General features: G+C 46.9%; 1 protein-coding gene and 1 long non-coding RNA gene across 2 annotated transcripts; one reads left to right on the top strand and one right to left on the bottom strand.

The window, feature by feature from the left end:
* Positions 1 to 5,628: 5,628 nt before the first annotated feature.
* Positions 5,629 to 16,692, top strand: LOC138685022 (uncharacterized). The gene is made up of 3 exons (XR_011324249.1): positions 5,629 to 6,953; positions 9,549 to 9,720; positions 12,386 to 16,692. It is a non-coding gene; the product is annotated as an uncharacterized lncRNA (long non-coding RNA).
* Positions 16,693 to 21,934: 5,242 nt separating this feature from the next.
* On the bottom strand, positions 21,935 to 22,755 carry RPRM (reprimo, TP53 dependent G2 arrest mediator homolog). Its single transcript, XM_069780502.1, has one exon. The coding sequence runs from the start codon at positions 22,603 to 22,605 to the stop codon at positions 22,204 to 22,206; it is 402 nt and encodes a 133-aa protein (XP_069636603.1). The 5' UTR covers positions 22,606 to 22,755; the 3' UTR covers positions 21,935 to 22,203.
* Positions 22,756 to 24,596: the final 1,841 nt, after the last annotated feature.

The following is a 24,596-nucleotide window of genomic DNA, read 5'->3' as shown; positions in this document are numbered from 1 at the left end:
TTCTTTTCCTGGAAACCTTCATCTGATTTAGTGGCCAGTGCTGGGGGAAGTACAGCTTTCAAACAGAAACCTCATTAGTTTCTCCCAGTTTGGGTCTATGCAATTCTTCCCACTTCTGCCCTTGAATGTTTTGGCTTTCCACCTTCTGAATCAATGAAAGCATGAAAATACATGCAGAGCTATAAGCAAGGGACTAATCCAGCAAGGCCATTGGGTTGCTGAAATGCTCACAGGTATCTATATGCTTGCATTGTGTCTCTGGATATGGCCCTGTGATTTCAAATTAATAACGTGGTCTGATTTCAGTTGAACTAATCTTTATAGATCAGTTGATAGGCTTAAATATTGGCTTATATTAGGCAGACGGAAGGAAATGAAAGTCTTTTGCATAGTTACAATTGCCAAGGAAACCACTCTGCTGGTATCCATGGTTGGCATTTCATTTTTTCCTTTGTGTGGCTGTTGGAGAACTGTCTGATTATAGAATAGAAATGCTTCCAGTCTTAATGTATTGCTAGTCAATGTCTTCATAATTTTCTATCAGTTTATCTAAGAGCTTCTGCCATCCTTCTGAAGTTCGTTGGAGTCGCTGGTTTTCATTTCCAAAAATGCGCACAGCTAAATTTAAAAATATGACACTTGATGGAAATCCATGAATTGAAGAATTGTCTGCATTCAGAATGTTTTCCAGTTATCTCAGATCTTCCCTAAAATATCCTTTTAACGAAATGATTTATTTCAATCTTTGTTTTAAAGTAGGTCACTCTGAAGAATTTCTAGTGCTTGAAACACTTTACCAAATCAAACATATTCTAGCAAATACTAATTGGACTCTATTGAAAAATAAGTGTTATTTCTGGAAAAGCAGTTTTCTGAAACTGATCAGCATGTTTAAACAAGTTGTGGTACAAAACTATAAACAGCAGCTTTCTAATTGTCCAGATAAACTTCTGGTTGCTTGACTGTTTTATTGGATATCTGTTTTTTCTACCCATCCTTAATTTTCCAAAACATATTTTTTGATGAAATTTTCCAGACCTAAAGTCTTAGGGAAACCAATAGAATAATAATGAACCACTCTTTAAAGCAAAGAAACTGGGACCAAGAGTTTGGCTGATGGTCTTTACCACCAGCGTGAGTTTTCTGGCCATGATGGGCACCCTTTTGGGTGAAGACCAGCCCGAATGTGACCATTCTGGCCATTTCAAAGTGTTTCATAGAGGTGCTTTAGGCGCAGGTAGGGCAGAGGGTGGCTGTTGACCTGGCAGAGCAACCTGCTGCTAGAAATATCTGGCCTATGGTTTTTTGCTTTCCCCATGAGCATAGCCCTTCTCATCTATACTTGCAAGTCTGGGTATAAAAACTTCCCAGATTGTCATATGTCCGTGCTTTTATTTACCTTGCTTTCTGCTAGTGCGTGGAGAAGTCCTCCCTAGGTTTTAGGATTTCTGTGGAGATACACTCTCCTCTCTCAGATGAGGAGTAGGACCCAGGCTTCAGCCCAGAGCTAACTGGAGCCTCAGGGTGCATTTTTGCCATTTCCAGCAGCCTTTGTTCTGTGACCCTGATTTGGCAAACTTTTCCCACGTGGGGCTTGCACGGGAGCCGGGGTGCACGAGGAGGTCCTTGTCCTGCCTGAGATTGCGACTGGGAGACGATGATGGGGACCCCAAAGGATCAGATCTGGAAAAGTCTCGCTCCTCTGTCGTGCCATGTCTGCTGCAATGCAGGAAAGAGAAAAGAGACTAGGAAAGAGGAGTCAAGGAGTACGATGTCTGATATACTGTTCACTGCAGGCACCTTTTCCAAAGTTTGCGCTGCACCTTCCCTTGCTCTGACCTCTCGCTCCATCCTCCTCCTGCTCAACCGTCCCCCTCTCGCCAAGGGTGAGCCCTGCCACCGCTCAAGTCAGACCCTGAAATCTCTCCTTCGGAGGGGAAAAGAAAGCTGCAACCGATGGGTTTTTCTTTTGCGCTAGGAGGAAATCTTGGTCTTGTCCAGCACAAGACGGGTTTTAAGAGTAAGTCTAAATTAGGTTCCATCATTTCTTTGGTGATTTGCAGGATGCTCCTGACATTTTTATGTGAAGGCTGAATGGGTGTCCGGCATTTCCAAAAGAGACCTTGGAGGCAGTGATGAGGCTGGGAGGGAGGAGGAGGAGGCGGAGGAAGGCATAGCTGGCCACTGCACTGTCCCACCGCCTGGGGAGGTGAACCACAGCTGGGTCCGGGGCTTCAGGAGAAACGGGGGAACTCCACCTTTTATGGGAAATTGTGGCTGGTGAGCAGATACGGTGAGGAGATTGGGTGACCTAAAGTTAAACTAAAGCTAACTTGAGCTTAAAGTTAACCCTTGGTGCAGGCAATCCCTCTCTGCCCCAAATAACCAGGTTTGGTTTTTCTAACTCGAAAGTCTTCTGGGCATTTCGGGTGTGTTTCACTTAAAAGCCTGCAAAATTAACCCTAACGTAAGAGGCAGCTTCATTCCCTGCACTCGTTTAGGGAGCAGCTAGTGCCTTCTCAGATGAAGCTGGGCCTGAGCTCAGGGAGCATGCTGGCAGATACAACTTTGATTTCAACACTTTTCAAAAATAACTCCTTTTTCATTCCTGTGTCTGTACATGTGCTAATGAGTTGTGGTTTGAATCAGCTTCTGATTCGTGATTTTTAATTCAGCTTACAATAGGTTATCTGTGGGGCTTTGTATTTGGGAATATAATTCAGCATAATTATTACAGGGAAGTTTTCAGAAAGCTGTACTAGCAGCCATGATAGCATCTCCATTCTTCTTTCACTGCTAATCAGTTTATATGAGCCTTTCTTATGCATAGCTTTCTGACCATACTAAATTTTTCTGAAACAAACACTTCATCCACGGTTATCAGATAGCAACATGCCTGAGAAACTACATTATATTCAGCAAAAAGCCTCAGAAAGCACAGATTGGCTACCTCTCTCCCTCAGAGAACTGGACAATAGCGGATTTTTTTTATTGTTCATTTTTCTTCTGTCATAAGATCTTCCATCTTTTATTTTTCTCTTCTATATCCTGGACATTTTCTAATCCTTTTCTGAAGACCATACAATAGTAGGTTATTTTTCAGTTTAAAATGAGTTATGACTGAAGCCTCCAGCCTGCCCCAAACCTCCTTGTTTTCCTTTTTTTTCTATTTTAACTCAATTCACATGGTAGCCCCAGAAATCTCATTTGCATGTTCAGAAACTGCGCTTGCCTGGCACTGGCTCCTATCGGCATTCAGGCTCCATTTCCCAAGAACAGTACCTCTCTTATTCCAAAACTAAAAAAAAGTGAACGTGAAAATTATTTTAAAAGAGACTGAAAAGAGCCCCCCCACCCCCCTCCAAGGAGGAGTGCATTTTTCCCTGGCGTGAGGATAAGATGTGTGGATGACAGCAAGTGGAAAATATATTCCCAGTGATCATCCTTGGCACTGGATGGAGAAGTGTGGGTACTGAGTTGTATTCGTCATTCCCCCAGTTCTTACAGAGCATTCATCTAGTAAGCAAGTTATTTCCAAAATGGAAATATTGGCGTTTGTACTCAAACGCAGCAGGGAGCTTACTGAAATAATGGAATATTTTCTATTGCGAATTATTGTTGCTGTCCTGCACCAAGCTTTGAAAGCACCGCACCTTTACAGTCCCGTTAGGAAGCAGCGGTGGGATCCAGAGACGATTATATCACCTTACAAAGGTGTGCTGATGTGAATGTTTGGTGTCATAGATGCAACGCGCTCGCTTCTAGATCTTGACTTTCTCATAAGCAATTAAAAATCAACATGATGCAATGTGCTTGGACAAACAGTTCAGCTCTTAAGTTTTGTTACGGATGTGGTCCATGGCAATTCCAGCCTCTCCGAGCACGAAGGGGCAGAAATCCAACTGCAGCAGTACCGAAGGAGCCCCGTTCCTTCAGGGAGACAGGGACCATCCTACGGATACAACCGTAGCAAATGGTGAGACCCTTTGCAGCTGAAGGAGAAGGTCGTGTAGCTGTCCAAAATATCCAATTTATTTACTCCTACCAAAACTACTAAAGACCAGCTAAATAATGATATGTCACGGGTGGGGACGGAATATATCTTCTTGCTCTCTAGGGTTTGCTCGCAGTAGTAGCAGCTGCATTAGTAATTGCCACATTCACGGAGAATGAAAGCATTGCCTGAGAAGGTATGATGGTATTTTCAAAAGCATCAGGGAGGTTAATGACAAATTTCCCTAGCGCTCCAGCATCTAAGTGCCTTAAGCTCCTTCTCTAGTGTCTGCCCAAATGCAAACGGTCTTCAAATATAGGCAGCGAAGTCTGTGGCAGCAAGGAGCTGAAAATTGTCCATACTACCCCGATGCAATGTATCCTTTACAGACCAAACTAAAGATCTCTGTCTCACAAACAAACAATTTCCATCTGTTCCTTCAAATTAATGATTTCTAATTAGCCAAAATACATTTTTTCCCTTTTGTGCAAAGTCAGCGTTAATTCTAAAAATGCAAAAAGAACTGTAGGAAGCTATATTTTCATGAGCCTTATGAAAATCTCAGGCAGTTGCAAAAGAAGATGCCTCCCTGCTGTCAAATGGCTGGGGTACAATACACTAGAGATGCAATAAAGTGGCCAGTGAACTTGCTCGTTTCGTGATAGACCTCTGAGTTGCCTTACCTTGGCAAAATGAGGTCGTGAATCAAGGAATGAAGTGCATCGTGAAGAATAAAGCACAGGAGTAATTTAAGAAAGGAAATTATACTGATGGTCAATTGACTCCTGATACTCTCAGTCTAGTAGTTCCGCAAGCAGAAAGAGTCAAGGTGTGAATGGAGACAAATGATCGCTGAGAAGGAATCTGCTTCCACTCTGCTGCAGCTTTTAAGCTACACCTCTCAGCCCCGGCTGGAGCGCTTCGTGGCCCTAAGAACCTGCTGCGACTACATTTCCCTGTTCTGATGAAAACGGCTGTTTTCGTATTCTTTAGCCTGTTTAAAACAACTGAAAGAAGTGCCCCGAGATAATGCCTTGTGCACGCTTGCCTCCAGCAGAAAGCCTCCGAGTCCATTTGCTATTATTAATAACAGTAACCGTCACAATTTACACACGCGGTCGGCAGCCTTGGAAGGGCTCCTATAAACATCCCCCTTCTATAAATACGGGAGTTTCAAACCAGCCACAGCTTTCTAGGTCTTGCTTCACCAGGACCTTTGGGTCGCAGATGCTGCTGGATCTTCGGGGGCGGCTGGGGAGCGGTACCCGCGGCTCCGGGTACGGCCGGGCGCTGGGGACGCGGCGGGGGGATGCGGTGGGGATGTGAGATACTATTTATTGCGTGGGATTCGGGGAGGGGATGTGACACCGCTTCCCACGAGCTTGCCGACCCCGGAGAGGGGATGCAGTGGTGCATGGACGGTGCTTCCAGCAGCAGCACTCAGTGCAACTGGTGCCTTGCGCTTTCTTCTTCCCTTTCCAGCTTTTTCTTTTTCTTTTTCTTTTTCTTTTTCTTTTTCTTTAATTCACATTCAGTCCTCTGGGCTATTTTGCTGAACTATCCCATCTCCTGATGTAAAATCTAAAAGATGTGCCAAAGTGATGCATCTAACAGCGCGCTTTTTTTTTAAATTAGCTACCAGTGGTTAGGAGATACTTTCTGCTTTTGTTTTCTATTTTTTTAAGCAACTGAAGACGTACAGTCCAGGGACTGCTGATCGTGGGTCAGGCAGTAAAATCTAATCCCTTCCAAATCACCCGTTATTACGGGTGACAAATAGTTTATAGGAGCATTAGCTGTTCCTCTGGACTGTAACTGAGCGAGCCTGTTTTGCTGCGGGCTGCAACCAGCTCCCCTGGAATTGTTACTTACGGCTCGTGTGTGATACCAAAATTGCTCATCATCACAGTCATCTGAGTACCATCAGGCTCCATTTTTCTTTCTCAGCATGCCCATAGAATTTTTTTACTTATCTGGGATAAATATTCATGCCAAATTGTTATTGAAATATAGAGAATACTATTTTGCACTTATTAGATATTTGAAGCACAGAAAATATAATAAATAATGTAGCCATTTTCAGTGGAAGATTCCCATATATTGTCTTGTTAGCGCCCAAATTGCTCTTTGGATCAAGTGAAGGGAAGAAACACTGCAGGAATACCAGTGCAATACAGTTTCTGAGCCCAAATAATCGAAATATAATTTACTGGCAACTTGTGTTTAACTTAAAATAGGCCCCTTTTCATTACCTCATTACATAGAATTCAGTAGAACTTCTCAGAATTCTTAAGCATTTCTGGTTAGAAAAGGAAAACATGATATGCAGCAGGATGTATGGAGAACTGTAGCGTGGCCACCTCTGTGGTGCAGGTGTCTGCCAAATCAGGATGTTTTTCTGCCCACATTGAAATGGAGCTTTGTCAATTTACAGTGGGTGAGGGCCAAAGCATTAGCGAGACACAAGAATAATTAATTAAAATTCAAACCCCATACCCTTCTCTTTGCCCACCTAGGTTATGAAGATGCATTTTTGTGCGCGTGGCTGCAGGTGCACACACACGCTCAGTCTACAGCGGGTGGAAATGTTTTTTGTAACAAGTTCAGCAGGTCAAGAACACCATTTGAGGAAAAAAACCATTTTTTTACCATAATCCCCTTCCCAAATACATCTTCTTACAGAGCGCCTTCCCCGTTTGGAAAGTTTACATCTTTAGCGTCAAAGATTTGGACACGTTGTAGGCTTTTATGGTTCTCTTACTTAATTTCACCTTATTTCGTGCAGTCGCTGGCGGCAGCATGGAAGGACCAGCCACGTCCCGCTCCAGCACGACCGGCCAGCTGTGCCTTTGCTGAGTGCCGGGGCGCCCTGCAAGCGAAGATGCTGCTGGCGTGGAGGCAACTTGCCACTTGCCACCCGGACCATGGTGCTGGCCAGACTGGAGGAGAGGATTTGTAGGTGGGAAGCTGTTATCAACGCGTTGAGCCATTTATCTCAGCCCTACGTGCAACAGCCTATTTTAAATACAGATTTAATATCGCTGATATTGGTATGGCTGCGGAGGGAATACAGAATTTAATTTGCAGTGTCAGCTCTGGTGACAGGTTCATCTGTAACGTTATGAATTAGTTGCAGCAGCTCTACCTGTGAAAATGTTGCATACACTGATTGCCTGCCTCTTCTAAATGTTTAAACCAGCTCTTGTTCTCTAAATGAATGTGGGTTTTTTCTTATTATCTCACAAAGCTACAAAACTCAGTTTCATTTAATTATACCTTTAACTTTGTGAATTGCGTCTTGTCCTCCTGCCCCAGTAACAACCCCTTCAGAAGGGACCGGCGCCTGGCTCCGAGCCGGAGCTTTGTTCGCTCCCCAGTTCTCTCACCACCTATTGTGGATTGCTGAATTAGAAGGAAATGCCAGATGAAAAAGAAACGCAGAGGCTTATGATTTGCCGGTGGAAGCACAAAGGCCCAAAGAAAATTAATTCTCCCTATTAATCTGCCTTGGGATTTGGAGGGAGAATGGCAAAACTCGCCCTGGAAATATAAACAGCAGTTGAACCGTTTTCGTAGCACAGTACCCATCTTTAAACAGCAATATATTACAACCTTGCTGTGCTATCATCCGGCACATTCCTTTTGTCATGTACAGGAGATGGTCAGGAGCTGATTTAAGGTGTTTTGCTTTCCTTGCAATCCAGCCCCAGGGGAAGGGGCTTTGGAGATTGACTGAGACAGATAACGCCTTGTTATTTCTTCCTTCCATAAACCCTCAACCTTGCCCAGTGCCAGCGGGAGCCGAGGTTGCTCACCGCTTCTCAGTAAGTTCTCAGAACTTCACCTGAGAGCTAAAAGGATATTTCCCTTATTTCTTTTCCCTCACCCCCATTCCCTGGTTATACCCTGCTATTTGCACCTTCCCTGATCTTCACCCTGAAAGAAAATGGTCCCTCATTGCCCCAAGCTGACCTTGGTTGGTCATCAGAAGACTTTTTGCTCGTGCTGTGTGATGGATGAAGCGGCCCCGTGGGCTTCCAGGGGAGGAATTTCCCAGGGGATTCAATGATCTTAAGGGTTTTTTCCAACCTAAATGATTCTATGACTCCCACCAGTCCTCACCCTGGGGAGGGCAGAAGAAGCGGCACCGGAGGGATGCTGGACCAACTGTGATGCTTAAGCTGCTTTTACCTTTCTGATCAATTTGTGTTTGCTTGCTCTTGGCAGAGGACGATTTCCAAATGACAGGGCACAGGACGGGTTTCCCGTTATTCTTTTCTGTATGAACCTGGGTTGTATCAGGGCACATCCCCAGTGGCTCTGGCCTCTGCCCTGCAGCAGTGTAGCTTTTTGGGTTTTAAATGCGTACATACCTGCTTTATTTTGTATTATTTATACCTGTCGAATAGCCGAAGTACCAATGAACATATTTTTCAACTGACCAGGTCATTTCAGCTGATTTAAATTTCAATATATTGGTCAGTGTGGATCTATCCTGCATAGGCAGAGGAAAGCTAAAAGTGCTTCTCTGGCAATCCCAGAAGCTCGGTTAGGATAAGCAATATAAAGCTAATGAAGGAGAGCCAAAATAAAGATTTTTATGCACTGCTAGCTATGGGTGCTCTGTATCACCTTACCAGCAAAGACACTGCAAAAATTTGCAGATACTTTAATTCATGAGAACTTAATTAGTATTAAAATTGCCAAAGGGAGAGCAGAAATAGCAGTAATTTTCAGTAGCCTCGCAGGGCCTCCGCACGTGGGAGCATCGCTCGGGACTGCCACAAGCACCAGCAAGATTGTTCTCCGAGTGACTGAACCACAAAATGTTTTTTGTTTTTTTAAGTTGCTCCTGCTAAAAATTATGGTCCTTTTAATAACTGTACAAAATCCTGGAGGAAAGCGAGTAGGAATACCTGAGCAGAGAGGTGCATTTCTGCCGGGTGGCAGGCATGACCCCATCCAAACCCGGGGAGCAATGGGGTGCAGGCACAGCCGGCCCCAGTTCCTCTGGGAATGGGGTGCAGGAAATAAATCATCATTATAGACAGCATATATCCAGACTTTACCACATCTACCATAATTCATGTATTTACTCCTGCTATTAAGACAAGTGGTTTCATCCAAGACTTTAACATATTGAATCCACAGGATACAACAGCCCACACTGGTTTGGTGGGATCAGCGCTGGGGTGTTATCGCACCCCAAAGATCTAGGGGTGGCTTTCCAGGGCAGGGGGTCAGACAGCACAACGTGGGGAAAATGTGCATCTTTGGGGTGTTTGTAGGAAAAAGTGGGAGACACTGGTGTGGCCCGGAGCCCCCGGTTCAGAGATGGGAGGTGGTGTCCTGTCTTTGATGCCCACTGTCCTGATTTCCAGCTTCCATTTACCAGGACCTCTCCCGGGTGATATCTTTTCATGGATGCAAAGGAAATTAGAGGCTAAAAGCAGGAGCCTCTAAGAGAGGCCAGAGGTACCATCAGCTATAAAAGGGAAAGTTCCCCAGCCCTCCTGAGCTTGCACATTCACCACCATTTTTTTCTCCATTTAAGGACTGCCACTTTCAGCTCTCAGAGCACTAACGGAGAATCATTCAGACCCTTTCACATCTCCTCTTGCCCTGTGAGATGACTCATTGCAAGGACCCAGCACTATACTATAGACGTCTTTCTCTCCGGGGGGAATATTTCCAGGATTGTTACTCCTTGGAAGAGTGCCCAGTACGTAAGTATGACTATCCATCACCTTTAGATCAGTCTATCATTTCTCTTTCAACGACAAATATCCCGCTTGTGTGAGCTGTTTTACTACTGGATTTAATATTTTTCCATTTCCCCATTTTGGATTTCTATTCCAAACCAAATCGTCGTGACAGAGAGCTGGGGCTTTCACCACGTAAATGAGGGCAGTTGTACTCAGGTGGCTGAATAAGTGATGACTCTTAAATGAACTCTCCCTCCAGCATATTGTTTTGTGTACTTTGTCCTATACTCCTATTAAGAGGTTATAGCAATGCAGTATGTCTGTTTTACAGTCTCATTAAGTCATTGCTGTGCTGGATTAAAGTCTCTGTCTTATCAATCATTTCTAAAATTGTATCAGAAGGGAACAAAACATGACTTAGAAGGTAAGTGTAACACAACTCTATAATTGTGGTCCAAATTTTGTGTTGCATTTTAGGATTTTTCATAAGCAATACATGATACTCTTACTTTCTAGTCAGCAGTTTGTTTTTTCCTTTAGATTTGGAAGGAACAAAATACATTTTTTCTGAAATAAAGTAATCACACCACAGAGATCTTGTTAAACATCGCACATTTCTAAGATAGGAAATATAGTAGTATGTCATCCCTGTTTTGCAGCTCCAATACTAAATTGCAGCTGGAGAATCAGGGGCATATCAGGTGTGGATTAATCTCAGTGCTCAAATATTATCAAGGGAAGCATTTTGTTTACAGAACTCAAAACGCCATGGTGATTGGGAATAGCCTAACGGCTGCATTCAAAGCTCATGCAGCAGGGATGTAAGCAGACACGTTTAAGGCAGCGAGGGGATGCCTAGAGGTGCACAACTGGCCAGATGTTTTGTCTTTGCCTTCCCCAGAAGGCAGATGGAGACTGGCAGCAGCTGGAGGTGAGACAGAGGACAGGGTGGACACTGTTCTAAAGCAGAAGGGAAAACCCTGGCAGGCACCGGGGCTGTATGGCTTATTTCCCTGGGGCAGGTCTGTCCCAAGCCAGCCAGAGGGATGTGGTGGGCAGTTTTTACTTCCCTTTTCAGCACGGACTGCAGGACTGCTGCTGGGACCGTTTCCACTGTAGAAAAATGGTCTTGACCTATAGGGTGAGAACGGCTGCATACGAGCCTATCTTAAACAAAACCCCTGTATATTTACTGTAAAAATCACAATACAGGCACTCTGGTAAAATAAAGGAGTAAAGGGAAGAGGAATGGCAAGCAGAAATAAGTGCAGCAACGCTTTTTAAAAGAAGTTTTTTAGTAAAAGAAAGAATACTATCTATGGTCTTGTTACCAGATTACTAGATAGGAACAACACAGCTGTTAGTCATGGGGAGTGAAGGCAGAAATGTTAAACAAATTTGTTCTGAAAATATGTAAAGAACAAGCTAAGGGCTCTTGATGTTGCTTGAATGAGCTCTAACCTGCTTGGAGAGCCCCAGATGTATAAAATGAAATTTCACATCCAACACTGTGCCAATGCTTTGAGAGTTTGCGAGGAGCACGCCTGCTAATCATGTGCACATCAGTCAATCATCCATCCATCCATCCACGAACCCAGCCACCCATCTATCCCAGCCATGACAGGGCAGTGGCAAAACTTTGAAATCATGCATTACAAAAGGCCAATACCACTGCTGCTGACCTACATGGCTTTATATGAGATAGACATTATCAGTCACTTTCCCCTTCAAGCAATGTGCATTTTGATATTGTTTAACATGGAAAATGTATATAAGGATGATGAAGGTAAGTGACATTTATAGCCTCTTGGACTCTGCCCTAGGAACCAGGATCTTGAAGGGGTTTCTGTACCACTGCAACGGAATCAGCTGAAGGTAGATATGAAGTGTGACACTGGGACCAAAAGAACAATTAGTATCCATACGCTTTTTTAAACAGAAGAATATAGATTTATGGGCCAGAGAGGTTGTGCTGCTTTGGCGAGTCTGTGACTGGAACATTGTGTCCAGTTCTAACATCCCAAATAAAAAAAAAACCACCAAAAACCACACACTGATTAGTTGGCAAAGATTCAGATAAGTGCTATGAGCACAATTCTGCTACCAAAAGCATGTCTTTTGGTTAATTAAAAGAAAGTCCAGGGCTTAGATTTTGTAAGTCTCATACATAAAATGGAAATTGGTAATGTAGAGCCTTCCACTGTAGAAAAAAAAAAAAAAGAAGAAAGTAATCTATGTTTGACATGAGGTATATTCAGGCCAAAATCATGTGTAATTTCTGAACCTTGAGGATAACTAGTCATTGGAACTGTTGTGCTGAATGTCCACAGATTGGAAACAAATTAAACTTCGTATTTGATATTTTTCTAGACACAGTGTAATTGAAAAATTGATTAATTAAGGACAGACAGAGTGGTGAAACTGGTCTCTCCATGGTACCTGAATACACATATTATTATGTTTAATATTTCTATTGCAGTACACACGTACAGAGGTGTTATCACCTCCGAGGAGCTTACTGCTCCTCGGCAAGCTCTTTCCAAGATTCACAGGCTTGTTAAAGTATGAATCAGAGAGCTACTTACCTCCATGTGCCCTGATGTTGGATTGCTATCTTCAGAAGACAAAGAATCATATTTTGTTTGAAATAGGTAGAATTTGTCACCGCTTCCTTCTGCTCCCCAAGCAACCCTTGCCTGGCTGATTGACTTCTCCGAGATGCTGGTCGTGGAGGTGGCTCTTCAGGGGAGTGACAGCTCTAGGGGATGTTCCAACACAAATAAACTCTGCCGATGAAGTGAGTCAACCACCGAGTGCTTTGCTTCGAGGCTTCCAGCTTCAGTGAGGTAGCGGGAACATCCAGTCGTCTCCATACCCGCTAGTGCTTATGATTTTAAAATACGAAAAGAGCTTGTACAGCTGGAGGATGGGATGGGGCTGCGGGGTTTGGGTATCTGCAATGGGTAGTGAGCGAAGAGGAGGCACCATCGCAGGGGTGGAGGAAGGACAGGAATGCTCCTCCGCGCTGGGAGTCATCGTCAGTGCTGCGTCCTGTCGTTAATCTCCTCCCCTGTACCCACCCTTGCTTCTAAGCAAATTACTGCAAGGTAAAGCTTCCCTTTGAACCTCTCTACCAAATAGAAAATAACCTGTGAAAAATCTCTGGTCCAAAGAAACCAGAATCGGACTGGTTGGAATTAGATGAGAAGCAATCCTGCTTTTCCATCCAACAGCCGGCATGTAACGCAAGGAAAGGCACGACCCCTTATTTTCCCGGGCTGCTGCGGATGGATCGTGAAAAACTGGCAGTTTGCAGTCAAGATGTCTGAGGTTAGATCTTAGGAAAAGTACTTTGTGCTGGGAAAATCTGGGACGAGTTATGCAGGGAAATGGTGGAATCTTCCTTTCTGGAAGCTTTCAAGCATTAAGGCAGTATCTGCCCAGGGCAGTTTAGACATACTGTGTCCTGGCCCTGCCATGAGAAATACTGCTTGCTGGGAGTTAAACCCTCCCTTTGCTGTGCTTTGCCACTAAGAAAAAGGGTGTTTCAAATCTTCTGGAAACAACAAAACTCCCGCTTTATTACTCAGTTGATCGTCCTTTCTCTGACTGAGCGCTGCAGCCCAGGTACGCCGTGGTGAGACCTCCTCCCTGAAGTCGAGGGAATGGTCCCAGCAGCGAAGACAAGGACGAGCGGCTCTGGCCCCGAGGGACGGCGTGGCAATGACGGACAACGGCTTGAACTGTTTCGCAGTGTTGCGCATTCTAGGCATGTGGGGGTTGTCAGAATTCATTTGGCGTTTCGACATAAAAATTTCGAGATAAATGAAGAAGCATGCTCCTGGACAGGATTTCGGCACGGTCCACCACCAGCTGATTGCCTCTCGCACCCCAACTCCCTTGCTAAAGCAGGGGCTATTGATCCTGCTTAGATTGGTTAAGAGCAGGACAAATTATTTTAGGACTTTCATCTCAAAGCACTAGGTTGAATCAATGGCAGTTCACATTTTCCAAGAGGCTGGTGTCTTGCTGAAACCTCTCTTTTCGATTAGAAGAATGAATCTTTGCAACGCTGCTGAGAAACAAAACAAGCTATTAGCTCCTTGCCCCGGTGGACAGCAAGGCTAGAACTGAGTTACAAGCCCTGGATATGTGGTATGTGGTACTGAGCCACGGTAGTAATGGGATGTCAACATCGCTGCACAGTATGGGCCTTTAATGAAAATTAAAAATAGTACAGTGCTTTAAATGCTCCCGGATCTTAGTTCGCAAACGACAGAATGTCAATACTTGGCAGCAATCTTTTATTAAAAGTGATTTTACAGTCTAACTTCACACTTTCCATGGGTGCGGTTGAACTCCCACAGGGACGGTCTGTGCCACGGGCAGCGCTTGCCAGCATTGGGAGATAATAGGGCAATTAAAATTGGGAAATTGGGAGATAATATAGGCAATTGCATTTTTTGCCCTTGATCCACCTTTCTTTGATGTAGGAAAGTCAGTGGACTGAGTGTGGGGTTGCAATTTATCCATTCAGGGTGGATAAATAGGGTCTATTTAAATTGTGGCATTTAGTTCAGGAGCTGAAGTCTTGCCTATTTCCCAGATATATTGAGTCTCCCAAGTCCTCTGCGAGGTCCCATACTTCTTACCACTCTTCCAGGGCAATGAGCTGCTGTTCCATGCCTCAACAAGCACCCAGCCCCATGCATTTAATCAAATTAACTGAGCAGCCCCGCTGTACAGCCCTGCTGCAGTACAATGGATCTCCCTGGAAGCCTTTAGGTTTCATTACAGCACAAGTTAATAATATTTTCCCTAAAGCCTGCTTTTAATTAATGTATGTATTTTCATTTTCTGTCCAAGATACAACAAATGTTAGGTATCATTAGCTAATACCTGCTGTGCTCCATTTTCCAATAACGCTGTGTTTTTTTCTAAGGTAATTCATTTCTCACTTAAAGAATATCCTGTGGATATGCTTTGTTCAAGGTGTTATTTATGTATAAAAACGATCATGGTGTACCATTTGAAAAGGAGGAAAAGTGACAGCAAGTATATGGAGTGTGCAAAGAACAGAATCACTTGAGTTAATCCATGGTTTCCTCTCTTCTAATATGGCACAGGAATGCCAAGGAGGTTTGCCCCCAGTGAAAACCAAAGAGCTGGAATTAGGGAGTATTTGCTGATGGGACTAATATTGGTACAAGTGGATGGGGAGAGAGTTCATTAGACCGTGGGGTATTTCTCTGCAAATGAACGAGCGTCAGCCCACTCTTTCTGCCCCTCATGATGATGTGAGACGAAGGGGTGGTTTGTTTATGATGGCAACGTAGGCTCACCCGGGAGGAATTGCTCCAAATAATCTCAGCAATCTCCTCCATCTCAAACGCATGCTCTTCAGCGGCTCTAAGTTTGTATTTGGCAAAGGGAAGGGGAGATGTAGCTTTCATTAACCATGTAGGGATTTTAATGAAAGTTTGAATGAATTTGTGAAACAGAATATAGATTTTGAAAGCTTTGAGTGGCAGTTCCATTACACACACAAATGCCCTAATGGGTAACAGGATTTGAAACACCTCCCTTGCTGTCAAACAGCCCGTGGTGTTCTGCAGGAGAGTGAATTAAAGAAAACTGCTTTTTTTCTTCACTTCCTGAAACAACTGAGTATAATTCAGCTTGTTTTCTTTGCTTGATAACCTTTGAGTAGATCTTATGTGTAATTAATATTTACAGCATGATTGGCACTTTTCATTCCCGTAGCTCCAGCAATGCACAGTGATTAGCTTAACCAGGGTATTTCATCAGACAGTGATGGAGAGGTTGTATTAGCGAACCAGGTCCAGCTTCTTGTGAATGCAGCAATATCCTATAAGGAATATATTCTCAAGTTCAGAGTAAAAGTCATAAGTAAAAGGATTTTTGTATCTTCCCTATAGAGATTATTCCACAGCCTAGTATCTCTCATTTTCAAGACTTTCCTACAAACGAGAAAAATTGCTCTATTCCCTTCTGGCCTCTTCCAGCCCAGCTCATCCTTTCTGGATAGAGCGCATCTCCAAAACATTTTCTGCCCCATCTTGTAGATGTGTATCTCACTTTCTGCACTCGTTTCCATTTCTTTGTCCAAGACTGCGTATTTTTTTAATGTATCTTTGTTTTTTCATAAGTTTTTCTAGGTACCAGGTGATTTTTGTTGCTCTTCCTCTCATTTGCCAGTTTGTTGGTGGTATCTGAGTGGGGTTTACACATCAGCTTTCATTATCCAGGAACAAACCAGAGAGGGGACTACCAATTCATTTTTTATTTCATTGTATGTTCACAAATAAAGCACAAAACAAAGAAGAGATTTTATGTGCAAGTACATTCACATTTTTCACACTGTAAAATCATCCCTAACTTTCTTTTAGGCCCAATGTCTGTGAGTGAACCCTTGTGCTCACCACTTCAGCTCCCGGAGCTGGGGAAGAACTTGGACCTTGCTTTCCCAGCAAGGTAGAGAAAGCAAAGACAACCCTTCTGCTCTTACGTCCCCATCGTATTACCCCTTAATGTAACTAGGCTGCTCCTTTCTTTTAAACCCATGTGGGATGTCAGCTCAAACGTGTGTCTGTTTTCTTCTGTCTGCATTTGCTGTGACGGGCAGGAAATTAAAGTAGCTAAAATGAAAGAAATAAAATGGAATTTGCGCTGAGGAGATGGCAGTAACGAAAGGAGAGCACGGTGCTGCCTGCCATCACCGAGGCTGGACCCAGGGCAGCGGGCAGCAGTGGCGGGCAGCAACACCCCTGCCCTTGCGAGGTCCCACCACCACCTTCTCCTTCATCTCTGCTCCATCTCTTTCATCCCGGTGCCGTGCCACTCCGTCTCCTTTGATGTGGTGGATGGCTTTGCTGTGGCTGCTGCACACAGCCACCGTGGGTCTGATGGGCCATTACGTTCCTACAGTCTGCCTCCCTGGAGACACTTCCAAAATAGAAGCAATTGGGGGGGGGGGGCAAAATCCTAACCTGATTATGATAGAATAAAGGACATAAAAGTGATATATTGCCTTGTGTATTTTTCATCTCATGTGCTCATGACACTGTTTTTCCATGTGCTAAAAATACGTTCTATAACTGCGGAATAGGTCCCAAGCTGCTGGTGGCCAAATTGATGGATACGCTTCGTCCTGAAGAGCTCAGGCTTCCTTTGATTTCTTTCTTCAGCAAATGTGTCTGGTCCTCAGCGATAAAAAAGGTCTAATTTTTGGCATTGAAAAATAAAAGTGTCCCATAAAGGAAAGCATCCCCCTACAAATGTATGACAGAGAGGATAAATTGTATGGTCGCCAATATCACTTGGTCTGGATTTAAATTCAGTGGAGGAGGGAAGGGAGAAGATGGTGCTGCTGTTAGAATTTTGCATTGGAGTACACGTGCTGGTTTGGGACAAGAGAAAACCAAAGCCTTAACACAAACAGGTGCTCTTAACAGCTTCAGACGTAGTTTCTGCAACGGCCATCCAGCTCCTGTGTTTGTGAAATGCCGTTTGCCGGCTCGGGGTGTCCGTACGGGGCAGCGGCGCGGCTCTGGCCATGCTGCGGGGAACGCGCTGGGAGAGGCTGGGGCTGTGGACCCCCGGGGCTGGACCACCAGCATCCCGGCTGCAGCTCGCCCGGCCGTGGGGCAGCGAGGGGCTGAAGCTACCCCCCCCTTTTTTTTTTTTTTTGAAACCTGCTAATTTCGCGGGCTTTGGCAGGCGTTCCCAGATTAACCACACACTTTTTCAAATAAAAAGAAAGTTTTCCTTTGTATTACGTTTCAGTTTGTTGCCCCTCTGTGCCATTCATGGTGCTTTCCCCCCGTATTTCGTACACTTCCCACTGCTTTCTGGCTTTTCTCTCTCCGTTTTTCTCTCTTTCAATTGAGAAGCCTGTATCGCCATTCCGGTAACGGTGCAGCGGAGACGGGGAGCAGCACAACTGGCTGAATTGTCTGGGAGAAAAGCTGGCTGCCAGCCACGCAGGCAAGTACGATGGGCAACAGCTATCACTTGCTAACGGTGAGCTAACAGAAAATTAGATTTTTGGACAGCAAGTTCAAACCTTAATTATGGAGAGGACACTGCTGTTTTATAATACAAAAGAATTGAAAGACTTGATGTCCCTCAGGGCTCCTTCAGCTATACTGGTTAGACAGCCCCAGTCACGGTTTGCTGAAATCAATGGCAACAGCATAATCCATTCATGCACACAAACAGAGCTGTCGAGAAAGGAGGAGCACTTTTAATGACTCATTCTTTAATGATAATTAATATGGGCTCAAACGCAGCTAGAGCTGCATGTTAAATGGGTTGCCTAGCTGAATATGAGCATGAAGATTTTTTAGGAAGCACATTTCCATTAAGGGTTCCCAGCTCCGCTCCGAGGTGAGCACCCTGTGCTGGGTGTGCTGCGTGATCCAGGATCGTTTGATGGCTACTTTAAGTGATAAATATGAAGGCAAATCATAAAGCTGTGCTATGTGTGCTATGCCTGTCACTTACGGTGAAGTTTTGGGTTTTTAACTGCAAATGAACAGCAGGATCTCATTTTCCTCATTAAAGCTAAACTGCTTTAAAAATCGATGTGAATTTTGCCTGAATTTGAAATTGGAATAAAGTCCCGCACCTGCATATATCTGAACTGCTAAAGTGCACCTTTCCTGTGTACTTCAGACAGTGTTTGATTATTATTACCCAAAAGATGTGGAAAGCATACAATTAAAATTGTATGGCCATCTGGACAAATGTAGCCTGAGTACATTCACAGGGTTATCTAAAAGCAATTGCAGTTGCTGGAGTTTTTTTAATAAGTGTATCCCATTTAAAATATCGAACAAACCACTTCAGTGTCTGTTTGGGAAGTGACTAAGACGCCTCTTGATTTTTGTTCTGGAGGATTAGCACGCAGTTTGAGCTGGAAGGGTGAAATCTATTATCTCACATTCCCGAGCCCGTGTTCCTGGCTAACTGGGAGAAAAGGCAAGACTGGCTGAGAGGCAGCAGAGAACTCAGGTGCCATCTGGCATGCTGGGGACGACCTTTGGTGGGTATTTATCCCCAGAAGAGCTCTGGCTCTGATATTTTGCATGCTGGAAGCCGACTGAGGCTGAGCACGAGGGGCTGAGGTCTGCCTGCGGCGCGGTGGCCTGAAGCTCTGCTGCATGGGCACCGCTATTTTAATTCAAGGCAAGAACTACTATGTTATGACTTTGTAGACAGTAATTAGGTATGCAGACAGCCTAAGGTGAGACTCCTTCAACCTTGACTTAAGAAAAGTGAGATTTGAGTTTTTTTATTTTATTACTCAAGAAGAATTGCAAATAGTACCACATCAGGGACTTGCTCTGGTTGGGCTGTATGGACTTGTTGGGCATCACTCTCTCCAAAACAGGGATTGAGAGGCTGCAGTGAGAGGTTCTGGCGTGAATCCTGCTGGGAGATGTCCTGCTGCAAATTCGTACCCCACCAGGAGTCACTGAGCATCGCAAGGGGCAGGGCTTCCTCACAAATTGGAAATTGCCCCTGTCAGAGCTCATGTCTGACAGCAACGCCTGAGAGCTGCTCAGGTGTACCACATCACTCGCGTGGTTTTCTGCTCCTCTGGGAATTTCATGGATGGAAATATTATGGAGAAATGGGAATGCACAGCAACGACAGGCCCCTCAAGTTTTGGTGGTAAAATTGAACATTACCTCTTGAGATGAATAAACACGGCACAAGTACAAAGCAGCAGGTCAGCTGTTCATACTATCTTCAGGCCAACTACAAGATGGTGGAGCCCTCCTTTGGGTACCCCTGCTGGTTTTATCCCAAATACTCCCGTTTCCTGACACCTCAGCACTGCAGCAGGGTAGATTTTGTTTGCAGCGTGTTCTAGGAGCTGACAGGGCTTTACCTGTTGGCACCGCAGACTCTCCTAGCTGCTCTCCTAGCAGCTTTCCAGGTGCTTTTCTAAAGATGTTCCTGAAATGATGTGTGCAGTGATCTGGACAAGCCACGTTCACCGTGAGGTTCCCGTCCCTTGAACACGCGGGTCGTGGCTTCACATGCATGTCTAGAAGGGACAAAAGTATGCTCTGGGAAGGAAGACCTGGCTTTATAAAATGGGGAGGTGGCCGCAGGGGCTGGGCAGGAGATACCTGCCCAAATACTGCTCCTAGCGCGAGTGGAAGCGAGCTCCTCCGTCCACCCCGTACAGCACGGGCTGAGGTGGATGCCGGAGCCCTTGTTGGTGCCTGAGAGGTGCTTCTTCCCCGTGCTGTCATCCCCCTGCCCACTGACGGATTCAAAGTATGTCGGGTCACCTCCTATTCTCTGTGCCAAGTCCCCAAAGTCCCTGGAGTACAGAGAGGGAGAGAGGCCGAAGTAAAGCCGGTGGACCGGACGTGTTCGAGCATCTCTGCATCACCCAGTAGGAAAAAACCTTTTTCCAGCTGTTCCCCGCCTAAAATGAGGTATCTTTGTAGGGATTAAAGAGTCACGAGCACTTTATTAGGATAGGGGCTCTCACCTTGCAAGGGGTCCTTAGGTGAGAGGCACCAGACCACGTGTGGGCTGAGGTTGAAAATTCTGCAATTTTATTACAGAACCAGGAGTTTGCCGTGCCTCAGATTTACGGTGTTGGAAAAAGCTGTGGCTTCTGGCAAAGGTTAATCAAAATGTATTATACTACTTCAAGTGTTCGCTATAATTAATAAAGAATGCCTAATGAATCTAGCTCTCGAAAAGCGTTCGAGCATGCAGTGCGCTCCTTGCAAGTCAGATTACAGGAATGATTGTGTTATCTGCAAGACCATGGAGTGATGCAAATTAAAAAGTTGGAAATGCTTTGTAATGACTGAAACGTCTATATTAGGAGTTTTCCCTCTTACTGTATTATCTTAAAATTCTGCTTGTTCTAATGTTTCTACAGCACTACGGGGTAAAGAAAGGGGAAGAGTTTTGGTTAAATTTCTCACCAATGTCTCAGCTGATAGATGGCTTAGTAAAATTTATTTTGATGTAATGACAAAGTCCATAGCCTATTTGTTTCCCAGAGAACAGGCAGATCTGTTCTTTGTCTTTCCCTTAAATGTAGCTGTAAATGAGTGATCACACAGCTGAGATTTCTGCTTGGCCGAGGGAATTGGACTACATTGAGATGCCCTGTTTTGTCTCATTTTCTACCAAAAGTTTATCTGCAGTCAAGTGGCTGTTCTCAGGCTCCAGCTTTATTTCATACCCTCCTAGCTCAGGTGCATTTTGTAAATGCCGAGTTTCACCTTGTCTATCAAAATGGAAACTTCTGATAACATCTCCTAAAGATGTCTGTAATGATTCGATGGCTTGGCCATCTTCACACCAGCTCAGGATAAACTGGGGGAAAACCAAGCAGTCCCCATGGCTTCTCTGGAAAACTTTTTGATTCTTACCAGCATTAAAAATATCGACAATTAACGTTCTTCCTGCAGGACTTTGGCTGTCATGACATTTATTTTCTCACAGGTGGGTTGCTCGAGCCTTTTTGCCCCCATCCCGCTGCTGTGGTCCCCGGCAAGCATTTATGCCGGTTCCGCTCCTCCTACAGCAAATGTAGATACATCGATTTATCACTAGCAACCAGTGCAAGCCCCTGGGGATACAATAAACAGCTATGCAAACCTCTCATAGAAAGATGCTCTGTTATCCCCATAGAGGAGACGGATGCAGTAAAAAAAAATAAAATCCCGTGAAAGTGTTATTTTTTCCCTCCCTTAAATGTAACCGTGAGAAGTCACCTGTTGGTGAGGCTTCCTGGTGGGTTAATAAAAAGTACGTGTAGTGGTTTTCCAGGGTCAAACCCGGACAGGAGGGGATACAAGCGGGGTGTAGCGGGTTATTTCCCTGGCCAAAGCTGGAAGCCAAGGGCAGGAGCGGGGTCCCTGCATGTCCCCCGGGCACATCCCACCCTGCTCCGGCGCACCCAGGGAAGCGGGTACCGCGTTCACCCAGCCTTGTGCAACCCGGGGGGGACTCGAAAAGCGGTCTAACTGGGAAGTTTTAGCCCGGCTGCAAGGCAAAAACCTGCAAGGATGGGCCACGGGGTGTTTGCTTCATCCCCAGCTCCGCGGGATGGAGCCTCCTTCTCCGCTGAAGCCCGGCCGCCCCCCGCCCCGTTCCGGCGGGACCCCGCGACTCGAAGACGGGAGGCATTTTTTTTTTTTTTTTTTTTTTTTTTTACCGCGAAGGAAATAAGAAAGCCCAGACCTGTTGCCATCAGAGCACGTTTTACTTCGGACACCCCGCGGGTCGGGACGGGCGGCCCACGCCGGGAGCCCCCCCCCGCACGTCTCACCCGCCGCCAGGGTCTCGGGGTTCGTTTGCTGTTGGTTTTTTTTTTTTAAGGGGAGAAGAAAAGCACAAAAAACAAGAACCAAGGTCTGTGTAAAGGAGGAACGGCCGTCGTGCGGTCAGAGGCCGGAGCGGCCGGCGGGTTCCCCGCCGCCGGGGCCGTCGGGGCGGTCAGTAGGGTCCCACCACCACCGCCTCCACCTCCTTGGACGGCCGGCGGTCCTTGACCAGAAAGTTGATCATCCCCTCGGACTTGATGAGGAGGTTGCAGCCGAGGAAGAAGATGCCGAAGACGACGGTGAGGGCGAGGACGCACATGACGGCGATCTGCACCACCCGCATGATGTACAGGCTCCGCTCGTCCTCCGCCGTCCCTCCTCCTCCTCCTCCTCCGCCGCCGCCGCCGCCGCCGTCGGTCACCACGGAGGCGGCGGTGCAGCAACGCAGCGCCCGCTCCAGCTCCAACGCCGCTTTCCCGGTCCCCGCCAACAGCCCCGCCGCCGCCGTTCCTCCTCCTCCACCTCCTCCTCCTCCTCCTCCTCCTCCTCCTCCCGCCGCCGCCGAGCCGTTCATCCCGCCGACCGGCCTCCCCGACGCCGCCTCCGCCTCATGCAGGCGGTACGGATCGTACCGAGCCCAGCCGTACCCAGCTTTTTTTGAACCCGCTGCTCCGCTCCGGCGGAATTCCTCCCCCGCTCACCCTCCGTCTGTCCTCACCCGCTCCGCCCGCCGCTTTACCCCGCCGCTCCGCTCCGCTCCGCTCCGCCCCGCCGCGCCCGGGCGGGGAGCGGGGCCGGGGGGGGGAGAAGGAGGGATGGAGGGAGGGGAGGGAGTTTGGGAGAGCTGGGGGGGGCTGGGATTTGCGAGGGGGATGCGGGGAGGGGGGGTGTCGAGGGAGAAAGTGGGGTGGGGGGAGTTTCGGGGGGAGAATGGGGGTTGGAGCGCTAGGTTGGGAGAGGAGGGTGTTGTGAGTGGGTTTTGGGGAGCGGGGGGGGGGTGTAAGGGAGCAGTTGGGAGGGCGCCGGGGAGTGGGGGTTTGGGGGAGCGGGGGTTTTGTCAGGGGGGGCTTTTGGCAAACGGGTCTCGGGGATGGGGCTTTTGCGAAGGGAGCGAGCTCGGAGGGGCGGATTGCTAGGGAGCGGGGTCTTGGGAGTGTTTCTAGGGGATCAGACTGTCAGAGATCACATTTTGGGGGAGCAGGATCCTCCAAGTGGGTTTTTTAAAGGAGCACGTTTGCAGGGAGTGGGGTTTGGGGAGTGGGTTTTGGGAAACCTCTTTTGGAGGAGGAGGTTTCTGCAGCCGGGGGGTGCAGTGCCCCTCTCTGGGGCTGTAAAAAGAGCCAGCCCAGCCCTTGGGGGATCTGTGGGCTCAGCTGGCTGAACCTCACCCTCCCCAAACACCCCCTCCCCGGTCTGTTTTAATCGAAGGTGCAAGCCACTCCACGACCCAGCGAGGTTTTTTTGGAGCCGTGCCTCCCCCCGTGCTGCTGGAGGCCATGGTGCCCAGGAGAGGTGACAACAGGAGCGGTTGGCATCCCAGCGTGGCTCTGGGGCTGCGCTCAGCGGCGGTGCACGGGCTGGGGACCCCTGCACCCCGCTGCCCAGCCATGGGGACGCACCTGAGCACCCCGAGGACCAAAGCTGCTTCCCCAGAGGCACCCGAGTGCCCGGGGATGGTGGTGGTGGTCTGTCATGCCCCCCTCAGCAGTTGTTCAGGGGAGGGCCCAGCCCTGACGCTGCTGGTGGGACCACTTTCCCAATTTACGGTTTGGGGGATAAATGGAGGGTGGCAGCAGCTCCCGACCGTGGTTTGGGTGTGCGTCTGTCTGTGCCGGGGCGGTGATGGGCAGGATGGTCACTCCGGTGCCTCCGGCCGAGCGATGACTTGGGATATTTCCAACCGGAGGATATGGATGCAGGCACAGCTCGGAGCTGCGAGCGAGCGGCAGGCAGCTGCTGCCGTCGTTAACCCTGCCCTCTCTTTGCTTGAATGGAGATTTAATTATCGCAAAGAGCCAGAGGAATCTGCGTGCCGGGGGCTGCAAGCAAACGCTGCCCACAGCAGGGTGGGGGGCGATGGCCACTCAGCACCTTACACTATCCAGGGCTGGTCCTCACGGGAATAAACTAGTTGGGGAGGCTGAGGCCAGGCAGGGAGAAACGATGTTTTCTGAACCCCCTGCAGCTAATTTGTCTTAGTCTGGCAGCTATTTCGTTAAGTGACACCATCATCCAGAGCCCAGATGTAACCCCTTACCCATGTCCTGGTCTTGAGGCACCCCGTTCCTTGGGCGCAGGGCTTTGGGGGTGGCGGTCCCCACGCGGGGTCCCCTCCCTGCAGAGCCCAGCGTGGCTGGCGTAGCCTTCTGCTGAGAGCAGCCCACCTACGAGGCCGTGCTGGATGAGCTTTGCTGCCTTATCAGATGGGACACAACGGGAACATTTTGTTTTTACTGTTGGAGGAAGAAGAGAGTATTAATTCTAATTAGCCACGGGAGTGCTGGCAGTTACTTTAGCCAGAGGAAAATGCTGGAAGAGATGTTCAAACTCCGCATGACTCCTCTT

This window comes from Haliaeetus albicilla, chromosome 4, assembly GCF_947461875.1.
Source record: "Haliaeetus albicilla chromosome 4, bHalAlb1.1, whole genome shotgun sequence".
In the NCBI taxonomy this organism is placed as follows: Eukaryota; Metazoa; Chordata; class Aves; order Accipitriformes; family Accipitridae; genus Haliaeetus; species Haliaeetus albicilla.
The sequence above is the reverse complement of the archived record's forward strand: the minus strand, read 5'-3'. Positions and strand labels throughout refer to the sequence as shown.

What these genes read in the sequence shown, in the direction of transcription:
- RPRM (XM_069780502.1), bottom strand. Translation starts at nt 22,605, where the DNA reads ATGAACGGCTCGGCGGCGGCGGGAGGAGGAGGAGGAGGAGGAGGAGGA.